At 55.1% G+C, this 16,463-nt stretch overlaps 2 protein-coding genes across 7 annotated transcripts; one reads left to right on the top strand and one right to left on the bottom strand.

Annotated features, from left to right (window-relative positions):
• The first annotated feature begins 1,023 nt into the window (after positions 1-1,023).
• Positions 1,024-9,957, top strand: Plekhh3 (pleckstrin homology, MyTH4 and FERM domain containing H3). 6 transcript variants are annotated; one of them, XR_003487421.2, is made up of 13 exons: positions 1,024-1,646; positions 3,658-3,713; positions 4,069-4,148; positions 4,243-4,434; positions 4,521-4,678; positions 4,789-4,909; positions 5,681-5,987; positions 6,555-6,762; positions 7,061-7,197; positions 7,457-7,589; positions 7,770-8,203; positions 8,523-8,714; positions 9,146-9,284. XR_003487421.2 is itself a non-coding variant. In XM_027428094.2 (13 exons), the coding sequence occupies exons 1-13, from the start codon at positions 1,485-1,487 to the stop codon at positions 9,320-9,322; spliced, it is 2,373 nt and encodes a 790-aa protein (XP_027283895.1). In that variant the 5' UTR covers positions 1,025-1,484; the 3' UTR covers positions 9,323-9,957. The 6 variants fall into 6 exon arrangements, 4 of the variants coding, with proteins under 4 accessions (XP_027283895.1, XP_027283894.1, XP_027283893.1 ...); XM_027428094.2 differs by having other exon boundaries at positions 1,025-1,646; positions 7,061-7,188; positions 7,770-8,228; positions 9,146-9,957; XM_027428093.2 differs by having other exon boundaries at positions 1,026-1,646; positions 7,770-8,228; positions 9,146-9,957.
• Positions 9,958-10,383: 426 nt separating this feature from the next.
• Positions 10,384-15,668, bottom strand: LOC100751452 (tubulin gamma-2 chain). The gene is given in 13 exon segments (XM_035447657.1): positions 10,384-10,764; positions 10,965-11,126; positions 11,201-11,353; positions 11,749-11,898; positions 11,994-12,080; positions 13,015-13,141; positions 13,941-14,020; positions 14,315-14,383; positions 14,672-14,839; positions 15,035-15,147; positions 15,425-15,446; positions 15,566-15,622; positions 15,624-15,668. Coding segments are annotated over 13 exon segments (1,428 nt in total). The 5' UTR covers positions 15,666-15,668; the 3' UTR covers positions 10,384-10,566.
• Positions 15,669-16,463: the final 795 nt, after the last annotated feature.

Raw genomic sequence — 16,463 nt, 5'->3', positions numbered from 1 at the left:
CTTGAAGTCTTCACTCCGTCCCGCCCAGCCCAGCCCAGCCCAGACTGGCTAGTCGTCGGTCTTAAAGCTTCAGAAGGTAGATACTTAAAACTTTGGCATCTTAGAGCCAGAAGCCAGGGAAGGGCCGAAAAGTCCGCAGCTCCTCAGAGGGGCGCACGCTACCCTCCGGAGCCGACCTGGAAGCCTCCGCCGGTGACCGCGGGAATCGCCGCTGAGTCAGCACCGCGCGCGCGTCCGCTGTCTCGGGCTGTAGCACCGGCCCCGCCCTGGACTTCTAGTGCCCTTGTTAACCCCTTCTTGCTCAGAAATGCAGTATATTCGTCCCGAGAGGCCTCCGATCTATTTTCCGAGACTACAGAATTCCCTAGTATACCTAGCCAGTCTCTCCAGTTTAGGTTAATGCATTGTAAATACGCTTCTATCTGAGGTCTTTGTCTGAGGCTTTCCGAAGTTCCTTTCTCAGCTTTTCACCTCGAAAGTGGGATGACTAAGATCTAAAACTAGACCCTTTTAACTCCAAGGATGGAGAGCTGCCTCTGCAGCTAACTCTCCGGCGCAGGTGTGGGATGTCTCGCGGTTGGCAAGGCTCTCTACTTTTGCAGGGATTCTAAGATGCGCCAGGTGATCACAAGGCAGAATGCCTGCTTCCTACCAGCTTTATGCCCTTCCTTCTCCAGACCTTCTAACAAGGTTTTTTATTTGCTGCTTGGTGAACCAAGAGTTAAACAAGAGCACGAAGGCGGGCCTACGTGACGCCACAGGCACCCGGAGTCTGACCTCAGTAGCTGGGGCGTGGCTAACATCGCACCGCCCACTCCCTCCCCAATTTACCCCGCCTCTCCCTGCTGTCACTCAGCCAGAAGCACATGATGCAACCCGCTGCAGTTTCAAGCGTGGGATTGGTGGCCCTAGCCGGCGCCAGGCACTGAGATTGGGCAGAGAAGGCCGTGACGAAACGTAGACCCCGCCCTGTAAAGAAGGGAGGAGAGAAAGAAGAGGGAAGGCGGAGGGAAGGGGGGGGAAGGAGGCGGGGTCCGGGAGCTCAGCTCGCGCCCCCAGCGCGCCAGTCCCGGGGCTGCAGGGAGCGCAGCGCGCGCCGCCCGGGCCCCGGCCACCGGACGCCCTACCGGACACGACCCTCCCTGGAGCTTGGACAACCGCCTACCACGGACACTGCACCGGACACTGCCCCCCACAGGGCTGGACACTACAACGGACACTACTTCCCAGCTCCGGACATTGCTCCCTGCTCCCTTCCCCCGGCCCTGGACGCTTTCCCCCCCTCTGCCAGGGCCCAGACATTGAGCCCCCAGCAGGCTCTGGCGATCGTCCTCTTGCACCCCAGCGCTGGACACTGCCTCCTCCTCTCCTTTTCTCGCGCCTTGTCTCTACCCTGTTCGGGTCCGAGCACCTCCAGTTTCTCCGATCCCCCCCTCTGCTCGGGCGACGCTGCCTGCGCCCCCATTCCCCGACTGCTCGCCCGGATGCCTCTCCCCGGGGGATTGTGGTGGCTCCTCTGCTGCCGTCGAGGCTTCACTCTTCTGCACCGGGACTACGGGGACGGCGAGCTTAGCGGGGACGGGGACGAGGACGAGGACGACGAGACCTTTGAGCTACGGACCCCAAGTCCAGCGGGCGGCGGGAGGGTAAGTCTGGAGGGATTTAGAACCGTGTTCAATTCTTCTCACTACAACCGGTCGTCACGCCTGATCCTGCTCCATACTCGGGCCAAACGCCGTCCTCTTGGCCAACTGGAAATGTGGGGGAGATTCTTGTCTGGAAGCCAGAGCCCCGGGAGCTACAGGGGCAAGCAGCCCTACACGGGATGTGCCTGTGGGCCTCGCGCCGCACACAGGGCGCTGTCCACCTGCTGGGGGCCCTGAGGCAGAGGAGGCGTCACGCGTGGCCCGACCTGGCCCTGCCTCTCCCTTCCCTGCCGGGCCCGCGTCCCATCCCGTCTCCTTCCGCCTCCGCCAGAGCCAAAGAATGTGGCGAGGCCGGCTGGGCGGCTCGAACTCCTGGGTTCGCTCTGCTCACAGTTCATGAGCACTGGGGCCAGATGCGGGAACTCTCACCGCGGGAACCTGGGCAAGGGAAAAAAGACTCCCTAGAATTGGGGTCTGCATCGGGTACCCTACAAAGAAAAAGCTGGGGACGATGGCCCTTTGAGGACCTCTCATTATCCTGCCACTTAGGACAGAAGTCTCTGCCTTCTCTGGTGAGGCTCCTGGGAATCCCGAGGGAATGGGGAGGGTCGCTTAGCTGCTGGTTTGTTGTTTTTCTTTTTCTTTTTCTTTTTCTTTTTAAATCAAATTTCCCCTGGGAGACACTGAGGCACCATTGGTGTGTAAGACCTCCATCCCTCAGGAGCCCTCCCTCATGCCTTTACCCGCCAGAGGCAACCAGACTTCTGGGTACTATGGGCTGGGTCAGGCTCCCATCCCCCGCTCAGGGGTCCCCAGCAAGCTCCGTGGCTCCATTCCTGGGTGGGGCGGGCTGCACCGCAGCCAGAGCCAGCGCCAGCACCTGGCGAGGCAGAGGGCGGATAAATATAGAGGGGGGGAGGAGGAGGGAAGCAGGGGGCTGCAACTAGGGGAGTTGTTCTGGGGGGAGATCAGTACCTGCCCTCTGGTGGTGTGGTGGGAATGGTGGGCTCCCAGGGAAGGGTCATGACCGAAGAGTCCCCAAGCAAGGGCAGGTTCTCTATCAAACAGGCCATGGCCTCCCTCCTGCCCCACCTCCACCCCCTGTGAGCTCGGGGACAGGTGTCCCTGGTCCTCCTTTTCCCTCCCCCCCATCCTGGCTTAAGCAGTCTGGGCGCAATGGGACCATGGCACAGCTCCTGTCTAGCTAGCTTGGCTCTGAGGCGGTTTTGAGGCCTCCCTCAGACCCCAGGTTGCAACTGAAGTTCCTAGGCAGAAATTGAGAGTGGATTGTGTATGAGAAGGGCAAAATTCCGAATTACCCCTGGCCTGAGGAGTGTGTGCTTAGCACCCTCCTGCCCTCCTGAGCCCTAGCGAAGGGGCAGTCTGTCACCTTCCTTGGGGTTGTCTGCAAAAGACACAAAGCTCTCTGGGCGAAGTCCTATACAGAAGGGTCTCTATTGCCCTCATTCATCTCTGTACCCACCCCTTGCCCAGTCTTGGATCTTGTACTTTCCCTGGGAGCCCATCTTCCTCTTCCAAGGAGGTACTGAGCAACGCAAGGAGGGTGAAGGAAAAAGTTGAAGAGGCTTCCACGGGGAGAAGGGATTTCATCACTCTCCAGTTTCAAAGATGGAGAAACTAAAGCCCAGAGATGGGAGGGGACTTGCGCAAGGTATGGCAGTTGCTTAGTGGTCCAGCCAGTATCGGAACCCAGGTCTCCTGACTCCCAGTCTGGTGTTCCCCCCACCTCTCTCTCTCTCTCTCTTGATTGCATTTTCAAAGAACAACGGAGACAAGCCTAGCGCTCTTAGCTCTCAGGCATTCTGTAGTGGTCCACAGAGACCTGTAGAAGGGACGATTCCAGAGTGGCTCTGGCTCTTCCTGCCCAGTCACGACCCCCGACTGAGGCATTCCTTCCTCAATCCCCTAATGAGAGCTGTCCTGGGCTCATGCGAAACTATTGGTGTTGGGGAAAAAGTACTCTGAGTGTCTTCCTGCCTATCTTCTCCAGGGTTCCCTGGACGTTGCGCTGACTCAGCCAACAAGGAGCGGGCTGGTCTCAGACAGGTGAGCTTCTGCTTTGAGACCCTTAGTTCGGAGACCGCAGCTAGTTCTCAGGACCCCCTTCCTCGCCATCTTCCCTCCCCGGGTTGTGCAATAAGGGAGAGGCCCTGTGCTGCCGGACGCTGTGGTTTGGCTGGGGTCCCGGGGGGCGGTCCGGCCGGGGGCGCGGGGAGGAAGGGGGGGTCCTAGTTATTTCTGGTGCAAGGTCAGAACGGCCCCGCAGTTCCCACAGCCTGGAGGATGGGTGCCCAGCTTGGGAGCATTCACCCCTCGCAGTCTGGGGAACCCCTAATAAGGAGCCCCCTGGAGGCGGAGTGGAGGCCCCTTAGCCTCACCCAACTCTCCATCTCTGGCCCAGGCTGCAGAGCTGGGAAGAGACCTGGAGCCTCATCCCAGACAAGGGTCTGCCGGAGGACGACCCCGACGTCGTTGTGAAAGGTGGGAATTCCTGGGTGCAATCTGGAGGCCCCCAAACACATCCCTCCCAGGAATAATGTCTCTTGTTAATCTCTTCTTCCCGGTCTCCTCCCAGGTTGGCTGTATAGGGAGCCCCGCGGGGGAGGGGCGCGGCCATGGCTGCTCCCACGCCGAGCCTGGTTTGTGCTCACCAGAGATTCCCTGGATCAGTTCAGCAGCAGCGGGAAGGGGGCAAGGCGCCTCGGAAGCCTGGTCCTCACGAGCCTGTGTTCGGTGACTGGCCCGGAGCGCAGGCCCAAGGAGACCGGTGAGACATCTAGAGAATCTCCCTACCTTCCTGGCAGGAGCCCCCAACAATCCCTGATTGTCCTCTGTGACCTCTCTTTCCACCAGGTCTGTGGTCAGTCACTGTGTCTGGCCGGAAACACAGCATCCGCCTCTGTTCCCCGCGCCAGGCAGAGGCAGAGCGCTGGGGGGTGGCACTTCGTGAAGTGATTGCTTCCAAGGCCCCCCTGGAGACCCCTACCCAACTACTGCTCAGGGACATACAGGTGAAGAGAGTTTCACCAGTAAGAAGCAGGAGGGTGGTGGGCCTAAAAGCTTTCTGGGCTCATGGAATGCTCCCTTCCCCCATCAAAGCGACTCTCTTTCTGACCTCTAGGAGAGTTGTGGGGACCCAGAGGCAGTGGCCCTCATCTACCGGCGGAACCCTATTCTGAGGCACTCCAGCAGTGCCTTGTATGCCCCGCTCCTTCCCCTGCCCTATGGAGTCAGCGCTCCAGGTGAGTGGAGTGGACCCCAGGTCAAGACTCCTTGATGGGGAGACTTGAGTAGGTGAGAACCTGAGTAGGGTAGCTGGCAGGGACTTAAAAGTTCTCAGGGTTCTTCTCAAAGTCATATTTGTGAACCTGGAAGCAGCCTCAGTTAGAAGGTAGCAAAACCAGAATAGAATAAAAACTCTGCCTCCTGTACCCACCTCTGAGTCTCATTCTGACCAGTTCCTTCAGAAGTATTTGCACTTCCCTATCTTTTTCATTATATGCTTAAGACTAGGGCATCTCCCCTTTACAGGTAGGGGAAAACCATTCCTGGAAGAAATTGTGCTGGCCTCATCCAGGTATACTTCTCCCCACAAAGGGAGTACTGACTGACCCAAGTCCTAAGACTAGAGGCTTAAAGAATGTCAGGAGAGAAACCCTGGTTTTTGGTACCCAGAGCAGCCTTTTTTGGGGGGCTGAACATAATAGGTACCCAGTTAAAGAGTTGGGGGAGAGGTTAAAAATCTATGTCCCTTAGTCTTTTGTCTTCTTCACTAGGAAAGGTTAAGCAGCGGGGGTGGGGCGTGGGGGAGGATTCACGGGAGGCAAAGGTTGAGAATTTGGCTCTGTGGACCATTGCTTTCCCTTCACTCTTCCTGTCACTCGCACCCTCCCTTCCATGCCATCCCGTGTCCTCATACTCCCTTTGACCTTCCTATGGATCTGTGCCTTCCTCCCAGGCACAGCTCTGTGTCCCCCTCTCCAAACCATCCCTCCGCCCCCACCCTCCTGCAGGTCCAGGCTATGCACCCTTGCGAGAGGAGGCGGTGAGGCTGTTCCTGGCACTGCAGGCACTGGAGGGGGCGCGGCGCCCCGGGCCCCTGATGCAGGGTGTGCTCCAGACCTGCCGGGACCTGCCTGCACTCCAGGACGAACTTTTTCTGCAGCTGGCTAAGCAGACCTCTGGTCCTGCCGGTCCCCCTGGGTTCCCTGCTACTCAAGATCCAGCAACCCTGCGGTACTGGCAGCTGCTCACCTGTATGAGCTGCACCTTCCGGCCTGGGGGAGCTGTCCGAGGGCACCTCCTGGGGCATTTGGAGAGGTGAGAAGGGGTGCCTCAGCCAAAGAGTTACAGGGCTAGGAGAGAATGACAGACAGATGCAAGAGAAATGGAGGGCCTAGAGCCAGAGAAGGGAAGAGACATGCCCAAGAGCAGGCCTGGTGCTAATAACATATTCGGTACTTTCGTGGGAATAACAAGATCATAGCGCACTTGTGACCAGGTGAATTACAACAAGGCACTCCCTTTGAATAGGAGAAATATAAAAAGGCAGGATCTAGGAGAGCATAGTAACGTAGTTGGGAAGATCAGGGAGCTGGAGGAAGTGGGCAGGGCAACTGTAGAAGAGCCCGCTGGAGGCTTTGAAAATAATTCAGTTCCATGGAAAACACCCGGGACACATATAGATTGCGCTCAAGAAACATGAGTTATGGAGGAAGAAATTGACCAGATATAATGCTGGGGAATCGTGCCTAGACCCTCAAGCAAGCAGTACTAGCCAAACTACTGAGCTATGCATTTTCATCCTTGGCCATGTAAAATAAATTACAGTTAAACATAGGAAAAGAAGCACTTGGAACACTGGTCATTGGATTCCTTTTAATCCAGGACGGAGCAGGCACTCCCGGACTCAGAACTGGCAGAATATGCGCGCTTCATCAGGAAAGCTCTGGGCCGGACTCGGGGCCGAGAGCTGGTGCCTTCACTAGCGGAGATTTCAGCGCTGAGCAGACGGCAGGAGCTCTTGTGCACGGTGCACTGTCCTGGAGCTGGAGCGTGTCCTGTGGCCATCGACTCCCACACTACAGCGGGAGAGGTGAGGCCAGAGAAAGACTCCAGCCTCTGCTTCTGCAACCTGCCTTCCCAGCTTTGTTTGTTTGTTTGTCCATGGTACTGGTGATTGAACCCAGGGTCTCCAGCGCACTAGGCACCCTTGCCAGCTTCTCATACAGGGCTCTGGCATCCAGTTTGCCTCTAGTCTCAGACTTCTTGCTTTGGAAAGCTAGCGAATGGTGGTGACAAAACTAAAGAGACTCTCCTCAGTAGGACCAGCTCTTCCCAGATTCTGAAAAAGACGCCTGAGTGATCTGACTTTCCTCTTCCTCCCTTCTTAGGTGGCTCGAGAGTTGGTAGGGAGGCTGGGCTTGGCTCGGAGCCGGAATGCATTCGCCTTGTATGAGCAGCGAGGGGCCCAGGAGCGAGCCCTGGCTGGGGGTACCCTCGTGGCCGATGTGCTCACCAGGTTTGAGAAGTAAATGTCCAGCCCCATCCCTGCGCAGTACTAGCCAAACTACTTAGCCTTTGTCTACCACTAAGCTCGTTTATCTGGGCGTGCCAGTAGCTCCCTGATCTGCAGACAGGTTCCTACCCGCCAGTGGTGTGTAGTCCACTTAAAATGCTCGCCAGGGCTCCGCCCCAAACATTTCTTGGTCTCGCCCCTTTTCCTAGTAGCCTGAGCCCAGGGGGGGCGCCTCCTTCTTGGTCTTAATGCATCTTTCTCCCTTCTGCAGTTTGACCTCAGAGGAAGCCGGACTGGAGGACTCGCCCGATTCCGGGTGGAGACTGTGCCTTCGTCTTCACGGACCTCTGCACCCAGAAGGGCTATCCCCAGATGGTCACGAATTGCCTTTCCTCTTTGAGCAGGTGAGATCTCTGGTTTTTACTACTCCAAACCGACCAAAGCCTGAACTCTTATTCAGGACCATCTTCAATTTGTTGTGACAACCCTGTGGGAGACTTTCCCCAAACCCAAACCTCCTCAGATTCCATGCCCAGAGGTGTCTTCACTGGCCCCTACACCGATTCAGCATGCCTCCTTTGCAGGCTCATGCTCTGCTGCTGCGCGGCCGACCGCCCCCGCCGGATGACACGCTGCGCGCCCTGGCGGCGCTGCGCCTGCAGAGTTTACACCAGGACTTTTCCCCGCGGGGGCCCCTGCCACGCCTGGACCGCCTGCTGCCGCCCCCCACTCCGCCGCGCGAACAATCCCTGCGCCCTACCCCCAGGCCACAACCCTCCGCAGCCCTGCTGGCCGGGGCACTCTGGAGCCCGGGCCTGGCTAAAAGGCGGGCGGAGCGTGCCCGGGGCGGCTGTACCGGTTGCTCGACGGGAAGCACTGCCCAGGTGGGAGGAGGCGGCGCCAGCAGGACGACTGCGGTACTGGGCAGCTGGAAGAGGCTACGGGGCATGGGCCAAGCTGAGGCCATGGCTGCCTACCTGGCTCTGGCGGCGCAGTGTCCGGGGTTCGGCGCTGCTCGGTATGACGTTCTGGAGCTGAGCACGGTGAGGGGGAGAAGGGAGAAGGGGACTCTGGTGGTCCAAGCCCCAACACCTTTACCCCAGAGGCACAGGCCGTCCTTCCCCCACCAGGGTCATTTCATTCCAGCTGCCCATCTCAAACCCCTGGACTCTCCAATTTGGGCTCGCACCTCCAGGTGCTCCTGGCCACTCCACACCTGTGCTGTGAATCAAGGGTCAAGGGTCAAGGAAGCTCCTAGATCACAGCCATCTCCCCCTACCAGAAATGAAGATACAGAAGCCCCGCCTTCGGCCCTGACCCCGCCCATCTCTTTGCAGGAGCCTGGTGGAGGTGCTCCACAGAAGCTATGCTTGGGTCTGGGAGCAAAGGCCATGTCCCTCTCGAGGCCTGGTGAGACAGAACCCATCCACAGTGTCAGCTATGGTCATGTGGCCGCCTGCCAGCTAATAGGCCCCCACACCTTAGCACTGAGGGTGGGTGACAGCCAGCTCCTCCTGCAGAGTCCCCAGGTGAGAACAGGGGGTTTGGAAGAGAAAACTGGCATTTGTGCAGCTATAGACTTCAGGACTCTTGGTATGGTCAAAAGCAAGCTTAAGGAGCTTGCATTTGATTTGCGGAGTCAAATGATAAACAAGGATTTAAAGACTAAGAGATAAACACTGCAAAGGGTAACTGGACAGGAATTGATGGACGGTCCTGAAGCACTGGGGAGGTATCTTCTCAGGAAGAGAAGTGGACGGGACTGTAAGTGCAAAGGCTAAGAGTGCTTAGCACTTAGTGTGTTGGATCAAAAGGAAAATGATGGATACCCCGGGTGTAAGGGGAGGCAGGTTGTCAGGACTGGAGCATGCAGGAACCTACGTGGTAGCTTAGGAAGAGGAAAGGAAAAAAGAAAAGGGCCCAGTGGCCCTGCTGCACACTGACTGCTGCCCTCTCTTAGGTGGAAGAGATCATGCAGCTGGTGAATGCCTACTTGGCCAACCCCTCCCCGGAGAGGCCCTGCAGCAGCTCTGCTCCTCCATGCCAAGACCTGCCAGACAGCACCCCTCCCAGCCAGCACCAAGGCCTGGAAGAGCCCCAGGGACAGTCTGGCTGCCTGGGGCAGCTGCAGGACTAAGCCTGCCAAGAGGTCACGACTTTTCTTTTGCCTATAGCCTGACTGAGCTGGGAGTGATCTGAGATTTAAGGAAACCATGGACCCTTTTTGGCCCTGCAGGGACAGGGTACACCCACACTTAAGGGCTGCAATGTGTGGACAGTTTTCTAGTTTGTTTCTTAATTTATTTGTAGAAGAAAAAAAAGTCCTTATTTACACAAACGCTTCCTGTGGGAGTGTTGTCAGTGGACAAGATGGAGTTCCATGGCTCAGCATGCCCCCTCCACGCCCACACACTGGGCCTTTACCAGGCACTGAAGGGAGTCTGAATACCACAGAGCTCCACCCTCCTTGACCTTCAGGACTTAACCTCCTCCTGGCCAGTATGCCATCTAGGATGGTGGGTGGGGCAGCAAGAAGGCAGTACTGGAAGCTGGCAATTACTCACCCTCTGTTGTCCATTGAGTGGTGGTAGAGGTGGCCTCCTGTCATCCCTGGACTCGAGGGCAATGAGTCATCAAAACTGGCCCCACCCAGGTCCTACCTTGGTGTTCAGCCTCTGGGCCCTATTTGGGTCCATGTTTGGTAACCCCATGCTTTCAGAATGAAGTGGAGAGGTACCTGGAGCAGATGTAAAAAGGTCCCTGGCACAATGAGCACAGCCCTACTCTTGAATTCTTATCCTGTCAGGCTGGGTTAAGTAGAGTTGAGTTCCTGTAGACTCTAGTGGTCCTAGGCACTTGGAAGTCCCAGCTCTTCTGACCTGCCCAGAGCACAGTTCAACCCCTTTGACCCTAGGCCAATCCTATATCTCCTCCTTGAGTGTCAGAGGCTCAGAGGCTAAGGCAACATTGTGCAACTATGAACAGCAGCTTGGGTACTGAGGACACAACAGATCAGAACCCTGAGGGGGGCCTGACCGGTAGTAAAAGAGGCTGGTTTGAGGCAAGGGGTGCCTGTGGAAACACCCTGGGCTTAAAGAGTAAGTCAGTGTAGGTGAAGGCCAGCCTGCTGCCATGTGCCTGGTGGAGAAGCTGCGCTCACCCCGTCTCTTAATCACAGATCAAGTTCTGCAATACCCATCACTGATATTGCTTTATTATTTTATTGGAAGTAAACAAGCATACCAACAGACGGGCATGAAAGGGAAGAAATAGGAGTAGTTCCTAGGCTGGTCATGAACCTAGAAATGAGAGATGACATTGTATCAGAGGGTTCAGGCATGGTGGAGGGCTGCCCTTGTCCAGGGCCAGCAGAGAATGTAATCACTGCTCCTGGGTGCCCCAGGAGATGTAATCTGGCCGTGTAGCAGCATGGTACTCATCAATGAGCTCCTGCACCACCTCCCTGGACCTGTCCATCTCTTCAAAGTTGTCCTTGAAGATGTCTTCCTTTCGGAACTGCTCAAGGAAGGCACCCCGCTTCCATAGTTTGTCATACTGCTGGCAGGAACTTTCAAAAAGCTAGAGAGAAGGAGCGCTTCAGAATGGCACCCAGCGCAGGACACAGACTAGGGACAGACTGGGGAGGCTCATGATGGTAGACAGTGAACAGAGTGGCCAGGAGCTAGGGGTGTGGCTCCATGGCAGCAGCATTGCCTACCATTCCCGAAGCCCTGGGCTTGGTTCTTGGTAACACAAAGACAATAAGAGACTGTGCTCACCGAGGAGATGCTGGTGTGGTTGGCCATCATGAGCCCACTGACACGGTGGGCTGAGGGCAGGTAGGGGGACTTCCTTGACAGGGCCACCTGGATGCTGGCTGGGCCCCAGGGGATGAAGTTGGCCAGCTTCCTTTCCCGGATCCTCTGCAGACTCTTGTGGACCTAGGTGGACAGGGTGGTGGTTGCTTCTCCTCCACCCTCTGGGCAGGAGGACAGGGTGATGGGGCCTCCCTTACCTGGGTGGGGTCCACCTCCCCCTGGATGATGTTGAGGATGGCGATGTAGCAGTGGTTGGTCTGACGGTCCCGGCCTGTGGACACCATCACGTTCTTGGGCTGTAGCAGTCGCCTCATGACATCCAAGACGGTTGTCTTCCTCACACTGGCCACCTGAGGGAAGGAGGGTTCACAGCGATCATGTTAGCAGTCAGGGAGCAACCTGGAGATGCATGGGCAAACACAGGAGAGGGGTCAACTACGTCCCCATCACTTGGAGGTGCCGTGGTCTCTGGGGAACGTCTTTAGACCATCAGGGCTGTGCTGAGTCTCTGCCACGGGTCAGGACCTTGGCTCTCAGCTCAGCAAACCCAGCCCTTGCATGAACAGAAGCAGATTCCCAGTCAGCACTGCTCCTGCAGGAGCCAAAGGCAGTGGGAAGTGGCCCAGTGTCAGTCCCTGAGAATAGAAGCTGGGGAGGGGGGTGGAGAAGAGCTGCAAAGGGCAGCTCACGGTACAGCGGGGAGAAGAGAAAGGCCACGGTCCTGGGACACTGTGGGAGCTCTTACTGACTGGTCCGTGGTGAGAGGGGTATAGCCAGTCATGAGGAAGTGGAGCCGAGGGGTGGGAATGAGGGAGGCGATGAGGCCGATGAGGTCATTGTTCATGTAGCCAGGGTAGCGCAGGGTGGTGGTGCTGGCTGACATGATGGTGGACACCTGGGAACGGGAGACACCGTATTATGGGAGTTGATGAACGGTCCTCCTCTGAGGACCCTCTAGCAGAGGGTTTCCATTCCAGGAGTGGGACTCACCAGCTGGTTGATCTGGGAGAAGGATGGGTTCTGGATGTGCAGGCGGTCTGTGGCGATCCGGTTCAAGGCCGTGTTGTCCAGCACCACCTGGCAGGACAGAAGGAGTCAGTAACACCTTTTGAGGCAAAAAGAGACACTTAAGTTAGATACATATACAGCTTAGTTTCTGCAAACTCCCAACCAGAAATGGTTTGCTACCTTCAAAGAATTATACTGTCTGCGGGGCATGATGACACACTAATGATATAAAACAGGACAGTAAACAAATATGTCTCCCATGTGACTTGGCTCTGAAGAGACCATAGAGAACAACAGACATAAGCTTTGCCACCATTGGGCCTATAGTTTAGTGAAAAAGCAATTATTAAAATGAGGCTGGAGGTACAGCTTGTGTTCAGTCTCTTTTACCAATAAATACAGAAGGCATTGTAGCACACACTTAAAATTCCAGTTACAAAGGAAGATGAGGCAGGAGGAATAGTAAGTTTGAGACCACCTAGAGCAACTTAGTAAGTTCCTGCATCATTTCTTTTCTTGAGACTAGGTCTCACTTTAGTTCAGACTGGCTTTGAACTTAACTATGTAGCTCAGGCTATCCTTGAACTAACAGTGATCCTCCTACCTCAGCCTTCTGAAAAATGGAATTACAGACATAAACCACCACACCCAACTGAGACTCTGTTTCTAAATAGCTACATGTAGTTAACAATATACACAAACAGATCTGACCTTGCCTGAAGAGTGGGAATAAGGTTTTGCTACAAACATGACCCTTGAATTCAAGTGTAAGGAGACATTGCATAGGCAAAATGGGGTTGCATATTGAGATAGGAGAATGCACAAGTCAAAACGGGGTTGTTTATCGAGATAGGGCAATACTCTTTGTTCAAAGTCATACTGCCCTGAAGGCCAACAAGCAGCTTGGAAGTTGGGATCCTAGTCCATAATCTGGCCCACATGTCCTGATTTTGTTGGCTTTTCTGTGTGGGCCAAGCTCCTGGCTCAGTCTTCCTTTGCTCACCACACAGTCTGCATTCTGGGTCAGCCTCTTCAGGGTGAGAAGAGAGTTGTAGGGCTGGACCACCACATCACTCATCTCATCCTGGTTGGGAAACACAGAGTATGTCTGCACCAGTTTCTTGGGGTACCTAAGAGCAAAGAAGGGAGAAAGGAGAGGGTGTCCCTGTGAACTACTATACTCCTTCCCAAGTGCCACTGAGCTCTTGTGCAAAAGGAGCAAGGGCAGGCCTCAGTGTTCAGCACCCAAAGGATAAGCCACAGTTCTGTAGGTCCCAAGGTAACTCCCCATCTCCATACTCAGTTACTGCTTCCAAGGTTTTACCTGGATAGTTCTGTCCCTGTGACTTGGGGTGGGTGGGTAGGGGGACAACAACATGGACCTTCAAATGGAAAGAGGTTATCTAGGAATTCTGCTTTAGTTCCTGTTACTGTGACAAACACCTCAGCAAAAACTACTTGGGAAAGAAAGGGCTCATTTGGCTTTCAGTTCCATTACAACCCATAATTTCAGGAAGTCAAGGCAGGCAGTCCACAGTCAAGAGAGCAGAGAACACAGATGCATGATCCTTCTTTGCTCGCTGCTTCAGGAATCCCTAGGTGAGGTCTTCCCATATCAATTAACAATCTAGACAGTCCCTTCCAGACATGCTAACAGGCCAACTTGGTCTAGATAATTCCTTATCAAAACTCTTCCTATTGGCTGGTAAGGTGACTCAGTGGGTAGGGTAAAGGTGCCTGCTACCACACTAATGACCTGAGTTCAGTTCCTGGGACCCACATGGTGAACCACCTCCCACACACTGACCTCTGCACATAGGCAAAGACAGGTATGCCTCCCCAAAGGTAAACAAATAAAAATGTAATTAAAATATTAACCAGCACACCAGGGAATCAGGGCTAATGACCTCTTGTCAAACACGGGCTTACCTGTCATTTAGCCTCTCTAAGAGGTAGGAGCCCAGACCAGAGCCTGTCCCTCCAGCAATGGAATGACACAGCACGAATCCCTGAGCCAGGAGAGAGAAAAGCAGTGTCCAGGGATCTCAAAGAGAGATTTCATTCTTGTCTCTGAGGCTCCTTGGAAAGGTTCAGAGACCAAGCAGAAGCTGAGTAACCCATGCCAAAGCAGCTAATAGCACTGAGATGTTTATTTCCCAGAGAGCTCAGCTGAGCTTTAATGGCCCTAGTGCTCCCTGTATCATGTCCCCATATGGACGCTGGACTGACTGTTTCCATCACATCAGGGGTTGAGACCAGGTCCAATATTTCTCCCAGGATGCTTCACTGCAGAAGACTCTCACCTCCAGACTGTCACTTCCATCTGCTTCTCGGTCTATGATGTCAAAGATGTCCTCGTGAATTTTCTCACCCTGTATTCAGACGTGGGAAGGGAAAGTCAGGCCCAAAGGTCTCCTCTCAGCACCAAGAACTCCTCCACCCTTTGTCTCTGTTGCCATCCTGGAGCTTCCCAGTCAGAATTTTTCGGATTCTGAATTTATTTACATAAAATTTGCATAGCCTCCTTCCTAGCCGTCCCTCTTCTCAGCATATCCATGTGTCTCTTAATTATTGCCAGTCCATTCTGGACAGATTCCCAGATTTACTTGAGCCTTGCCTTGCCCCAGCCTACGATTACCAAGGAACTGTGGGACTGACACCTGGGAGAATCCCCTGGCCCAGTTGTTGCCAGCTCCTCCTCCATGCTCAGACAGGTAGATGTTCTCTGGGTTGTAGAGCTTGGCATAGGAGGAGTTGAGGATAGAATGGATCACCCGGGGCTCCAGGTCCAGCAGCACGGCCCGAGGGATGTAATGCTCATCGTCTGCCTGTCAAAGGGAAGCCAGGATGGGCCCAGTGAGCCAGGATGGGTCAAGTCCTGGCTCCTCCCAACTCTGGCTCCTGCAGGCCCTCCCTCCTTAAGACAGCCACTCTGTTCCCATCTGCCCAGTGAGTTCCCCAGCACCAGGTCGCTGCCAGTCCCTTCAGGTCCCTGGGGTCCTGGTCAAGTGACTGGGGGGCACCTGGTAGAAAAAGACGTCCTTGCGGTCAGTGCCCTCGGTGGCGAACTCTTCTACGATGCCCTCGGGGCTGATGCCATGCTCAGCACACAGCTGTTTCCAGAACTCGAACCCAACTGGGGGAGGGGAAGAGGCTCAAGTCTGCTAGAGCCCCAAGGCCGGAAGAGCCCAGGCTCAGAGGCTATTACATTCAAGAAGGTGACCCTTCAAGACGCCTGAAAGTTGTCACAGCCCAGGACTGAAGAGGCAGCTCTTGCCTGGATCACCATTCGCAATAGGGTAAGAAAGGTGGTTTGTGGGAAGGACAATAGGGGATTGATGGGTACCAGGCACTTGAATGCGGCCCAAGGGATAGAACCAGAGACTGGCGGGGCCCAGCGGTCGCTTGCTCACTCTGGTTGCCGCACTGGCCCAGCTGCAGGGTGATGATCTCCCGGGGCATCGCCGGTTAGACGTGAGCTTGTCCGTCCCGGGCCGGCGGGAGTCACCGCTGAGAGCAACGCCTGGCAGCCGGGAGCTCAGGACATGGGGAGCGCGCTGTCAGCCGGTGTTTTGACACGGACGCTGGCTCTGCGCGTGTGCAGTATGGGTCTCTCCGCAGGCGGCGGGCGGCAGAGCCCATCCTGGGCATCATTTTTTCTGATTGCAGTCACAGCTGGAGTTCGGCACAGGCGCAGAGTGAGGCCACGCCCCCTCATGTCAGTATGTGTGCGCGTGCGCAGCGAGACACTTGGAGCACCAAGGATACCAATTTGGATGTGGGGGAGGGGAAGGAAGAAGCAGCCAAGTGTGGGAGTCACCTACCTACACCTGCTCGATGTGCTAGATTGAGGGGCTAGATTTAGGTCTACTATTTCTTAAGTGTCGGGGAACTGAACCCATGCCCCTGAGCATACGGAGCACCTGCTGTTCCACTTAGCTACACATCCAGCCCAAGTCACATTTTCTTTTTTTCAATTTCTATTTTATTTTCACGTTACACTATAAAAAATACAAAATTTGCCACGTAGGGCCAGGCGCGGTGGCTCGTACCTTTAATCCCAGTACCTTGGAGGCAGAGGCAGGTAGATCTCTGTGAACTCTAGGCCAGCCTATCTATTTAGGCCAGCCTAATATTTAGTAAGTTTCAGGCCAGCTGAAGCTACGTACTGAGACCCTGTCTGATAGAATAAAGAAAATTACCATCTCCGACTGTCCAGGTGTTGTAGAAACCCTTGCTGGTAAGCCTGCCACTATCTGAGTTTAATCCTGGGACCCTCATGGTGGAAGGAGAGAATCAAGAACCTATTCCTGAATTGTCCTTTGACCTCTCTGTATGTGTGCTCTTTAGCCTGTGAGCCAACACCAAATAAATAAATAAATACATAAATACATAATGTAATTAAAAAGTCAATCCAGGCAGTGGCACACACCTTTCATCCCAGCACTGGGG

Source organism: Cricetulus griseus, chromosome 7 (assembly GCF_003668045.3).
Source record: "Cricetulus griseus strain 17A/GY chromosome 7, alternate assembly CriGri-PICRH-1.0, whole genome shotgun sequence".
Lineage (NCBI taxonomy): Eukaryota > Metazoa > Chordata > Mammalia > Rodentia > Cricetidae > Cricetulus > Cricetulus griseus.
Note: the sequence above shows the minus strand (reverse complement) of the source record. Positions and strands in the feature narration are given on the sequence as shown.